The following is a 5,276-nucleotide window of genomic DNA, read 5'->3' as shown; positions in this document are numbered from 1 at the left end:
TGAACAGGTGTCTGCTGTTATCTACCGGAAGCATGTGAGTTGATGCCCTAAAGTATTAAAGTGACCTTTCTGATATTGCTTATATATTCTAACATGATTAATATTGCTCAGTATGAATTGTACTCTGGGTCATTTCCCCCAAAACCTTGTGGCTTTTTAAAACAGAAAGTCAATTTTAGATACCACACTTACATGTAAAGGTGTACTTATAAAAGAAAGGATATGTATTGGAGGTTTTATAAGGTGATTTTACTGGACCAAGGCTGTATTCTACTCTGACATCATTAACCTTTTAAACATGCAAATACTTTTCTAATTCCTGACTGCATCTCCTTGTTCCGGAAGCTGTATACTATTGGGTTCAGTGTAGGAGTTACTAGGGTATATAGTGCTGCTACCACTTTATCTCTTTCAAAGGTGTAGCTAGATGCAGGTCGGATATAGGTGTAGATTACAGGAGAATAGTAAAGGGACACCACCATGAGGTGGGATGAACACGTAGAGAAGGCCTTCTTCTTGCCTTCTGTGGTACGGATGCGGAGAATAGCAGCAATAATAAATCCATAGGAAATGCAGGTTAGAGTGAAGTCTCCAACAGCTAGGGTGATATCAGCAACGTATACCATCACCTCATTGACTCTTACAGGACTGCAGGACAAAGCAAGCAGTGGGGGTATTTCACAGAAGAAGTGATCAATGGTATTCGGCCCACAGAAAGTGAGCCTCAGAATGAGACCAGTGTGTACCCAGGAATTGGTTATTGCAATAGCCATGACAATGCTGAGCAAGACTACACATGTATAGTGGTTCATAATAGTACTATACCGAAGTGGAAAGCAAATAGCCACATAGCGGTCATAGGCCATGGTAGTAAATAGCACCATCTCAGCTCCCAAGGACCATGTAAAAAAGAAGAGCTGGGACATGCAGCCCCCATATGAAATCAAATTTTCCGATGTTAACATTGTTGTCAACATTTTTGGAATGATGCTTGTAGTGCAGATTATGTCCACCACAGCCAGGGCCAGAAGTAGAATATACATAGGTATGTGCAAGTTTGGGTTATATATTATGGCAACAACAATCAGCAAATTACCAAAAAGAGCCACAAGGTAGATACAAAGAAATACAATGAAAAGTATTCCCTGAAGTTCAGACTTTTGAGTAAGTCCCAAAATCATAAACTCACTAACAATGCTAAAGTTCATTGTGTATGATTAATTAAACAGAAAACTTCTCTCAGTGTGAACAGTGGAGAATTAAACACACTGTTATAAGTGGCAATTTTGGGTATATGGTGTTTCACTGTTGATGAGGTGTGATTCTGTAGCATAATTTTCTTTATGATGGGATACTTATTTTCAGACAATGTTCTCTATTCTCCAGATTACATTCTGTGATTTCTTTTCTTCGAAGAGATAACTTAAACAAACTGAAGGTATAAAATAGGAGAAAATATATATTATTAAATATTTTAATATTACCATTCTACATGCAACTTGTCTCAATATAATTTTTATTCACAGTCTATAAATATAAAAGCATAATACAAAACACACATTCTAATAATTTGCTTGAATGAATAATGTTGTATAGATGACTTTCTTTCACAAATATATAAGCAAAAATATTTAAAACCATAAAATCCAGTTGGGTTAACTACAATGAGGATGATTAAGAGAAATACAGAAAGCACACTATTTTGATTTGTATATTCCTGGAATTTCAGAAAGATAGACTCACTGTACTCCCAACACTCATAAAATTATTTAAATGTTTGTTTTGGTATAGTATTTCAGGGTGTGAGTAAATAGAATAAAATTCATAAAATAATTGTTGCCATTAAATTCAAGATAATCACATTTTTAAGTATGTGTGTGTGTGTGTGTGTGTGTGTGTGTGTGTGTGTGTGTGCGTGCGCACATATTACACACAGCCTCCATGAGCTCAGAATCTCCTTCTACCAATCTTGAAATAAACTGATACAATATGCTATATCAAATTAATCAATATATAAAAAGAAGTAAGGAAATAATTAAACAATGAGATATCTCATTACATGGGAAAATAAGTTTAAGCCACCACTTTGTAAAAAGGGGATAATATGCCCTAAACACATAAAGAAGCAAAAGCAAGGCAAAAGAAATAAAACAAACAATTTTATATAAATTCACATATGTTATGAACAGAAACTTCATAAAAGAATTATGAATTTCAAGAACATATGTGGAAAGTACTTTATATCTCTGATGAAATGAATCAGAATCAAGACGGAAATGATATAAATAACGTGTCATAGTGCATTGTGCAGCTGTGACCAAAATAGTATGTTCAGTGAGTTTAGTGAACACAAGGAATAAAAAAACAACTCTGCACTTTTTTTTTTCAAAATATAAATTATCAATAAGTTGCCAAGAATAACATGAACATTTAAAAAGATATGGTAAAAATGAAATCACTAGATGTTTTAACATTTCTTATTCCAGGGATATATTTACTGATAACAAATCAGAATGTCTAAAATAAAGCTCTTAATTTTATGTTCATTGCAACAATATCCATCGTAAAAACTCATTGGAGTCAATTAACTGCCCACTAATGAATTAATGAAGAAATGCAATATGGTATATTAAACAATGAAATACTGTGCAGCCTCAAAAGAAATAAATATTGATTGTATAAATTTAAGCTACCATGAAAGACATTGTTTATAGGCAATTAACCAGGTATAAAAAGAAAATATTATGAGTTAAAAAATATGTATCTTATAGAAATTCAGAGCAGAAATGTGGTGATCAATCATAAAATTTATCTTCAATTCTCAATATGTATTAACTGATTAAATAGAGATGAAAGGCATCACTTCACTGAGATTCTTTAATTATTAAAACTGACTGTGGGACATTAGCTCAATTGTGGGAACACATGGAAATCTAATTAAGATTGTTTTTATTTAAAGTCCCAATGCATAATATTTTCAAAATCTGCATTTTAGCCTATTAACTTTGTAATTATTAATTACAAAATACTTAATGATTATTAATAGTTAGTGGATATTTTTTCTCACTATATTTTTAAAATACTGGATGGGTACTATCATAAAAGAAGGAAAGCAGGATATGATGAAATAACTTATAACTTAATCTAAACTGCTTACAAGGAACATGCATTTTTGACCAATTTTTAAATGTAATATTTACTACTAATTACTATACCTCATATTAAGTTATTAAGCAATGTGTATAATATAGATGCCCCCATTTTGGAGTTAATTAAATAATAAATGCAATCAAATAATTTTATAAAATGTAATATATATATACATATGTATATTAAGTTCTAGGAATGTGCATAGTAACAACACATTTAATTTGATTTTAAGTCTGCTAATCCCTTAGTTGTGACATGGTCTTAACTCAATCTTCCCTTATATATTACTATGATTACCAGTGACACTGGTCTTCATATTTCCTGCATGTCTTCTTCATACAGAATCCTCTTTCTTCTGGCATTTTCTACTTTGAGGCCACACAGGTGGACTCTCTTCACAAATAAGCATCTTGTGAAGATCATGATGCAAAGAGAGTAGAAAAGTTAAATGGTAAAATCATGAATAGGTAAAGAGGGTAGAGTATAAAATATGTTCAGGATGTGGCAACTGGTTTTCTAAAGAGACAGTGACAGCTTTACAGATACAGTTTATTTCTGTGGAATATAAAAGCATTTGAATGTGTAGATACTTTTATATCCCAAGAAGTTATCTTGGTGATAGTCACTAGGGAAAATTCACACTTCTAAGGGAAGAAGTGATATGTAGTTTTTCCTTTGGGGGGATAGTTTACGTATTTACATTTTAAATGTTATCCTCTTTCTGGTTCTGCAGTTTTACACAGGCTGCTTCTATGAGGATGCTTCCTCCTAAAACCCACCCACTCCCACCTAAACATCCTGGCATTCCTCTACACAGGAGAAATGAACCTTTGCAGGACCAAGGATTCCTCCTCCTATTAATGCCAGACAATGCCATCCCCTACTAAATATGTGTCTGGAGCCATGTGTCCACCCATGTGTACTCTTCGCTTGGTGGTTTAGTTCCTGGGAGCTCAGAGGATTTGGTTGGTTGATACTGTTGTTCTTCCTATGAAGTTGCAAACCTCTTCAACTTTTTCAGTATTTTCTCTAATGCCTCCTTCGGGGTCCCTTTGCTCTGTCAGATGGTTAGCTACAAGCATCTCAATCTGTGTCATTAAGGATCTCAACAAACATCCCAAATATCAGCACAGAGGATTAATTCATCAAAGACATTTACGTTTTTCATTTTGACCTGATAATTAGATTACAATTATTTTGTTTTGAAATATATTAATTTAGCTAGCTAGCTAGTGATTATCTTTCATTATTAGTTGATCTATCAGAAAAAAATTAAGTCATGCAGTATCTATAACCACTCACAAAGGTAGCTTAAACAGCCTCATTTATGAATAATTACTGCAAAATGCTGAGGAAATAGCAGCAAGCACTTCCCAGATGGGCAATTTTAAAGTCTACATGTATTTAAGGACACCAGAACACAGGCTATTAAAATAAAATTGATTTCATAGTGATAATTTTTTTAACTCACAAAAATATCTGTTTAATTAACTTAAGATTAATACCCTTATTTTATATAATTGATAATTTATGATATTAGTAGTTATGATATTCTTAGATATCAATTATCCTACATAATTTCTGACATTTCTGTCTTCAGATATTTCCAACATCACTGCTGCTACAATGGGCATAGGCACAATTGCAAAAGGCTGCCCACTGAAGATGCTACACAAATAAAACAGCAGTCTTCAAGAATTCATTGGGAATCATATGGAGAAAATTGTCTCATATGTGCTCATTCCTGAATGATTTCTCTCAGACACCTGCATTCTAGACAATTTTCGAGTAAGCACTGTGAAATCAAAAGTGCTTAAGCATTGCTTAAAAAGTGACATTTTGCTTATCTTTGCTTCTGTCATTGTGATTTAATAAGAAAGAGAGGGTTGATGACTCATTATTATTGATTTCAAAGGGAACCTGGTTAAATAAGAACTAACATATTTCTCTGCTCCCTGTTTGCTCATTGTAAAAAAAAAATCTTTACACACCAAGAAAACTTTGACTATTTCCAGGTTGCATCTTGTTTTACATGTACTTTATGCTCATTGTAACTAGTGGAATCTTGATCACACTATCAAACCTTTAAAAATAAAACAAGTACTGACAAAAATGTATACTTTTAT

General features: G+C 32.9%; 1 protein-coding gene across 1 annotated transcript; it reads right to left on the bottom strand.

Annotated features, from left to right (window-relative positions):
• Positions 1-284: 284 nt before the first annotated feature.
• On the bottom strand, positions 285-1,208 carry OR13G1 (olfactory receptor family 13 subfamily G member 1; the record flags this gene model as incomplete). Its single annotated transcript, XM_080913086.1, has 1 exon — positions 285-1,208. One exon carries the CDS (start codon positions 1,206-1,208, stop codon positions 285-287), a length of 924 nt encoding a protein of 307 aa, XP_080769212.1.
• Positions 1,209-5,276: the final 4,068 nt, after the last annotated feature.

The sequence above is a fragment of the Micromys minutus genome (assembly GCF_963924665.1).
Source record: "Micromys minutus genome assembly, chromosome: 2".
NCBI classification, from domain to species: Eukaryota; Metazoa; Chordata; class Mammalia; order Rodentia; family Muridae; genus Micromys; species Micromys minutus.
This window is presented reverse-complemented; position numbering and strand designations above follow the sequence as displayed.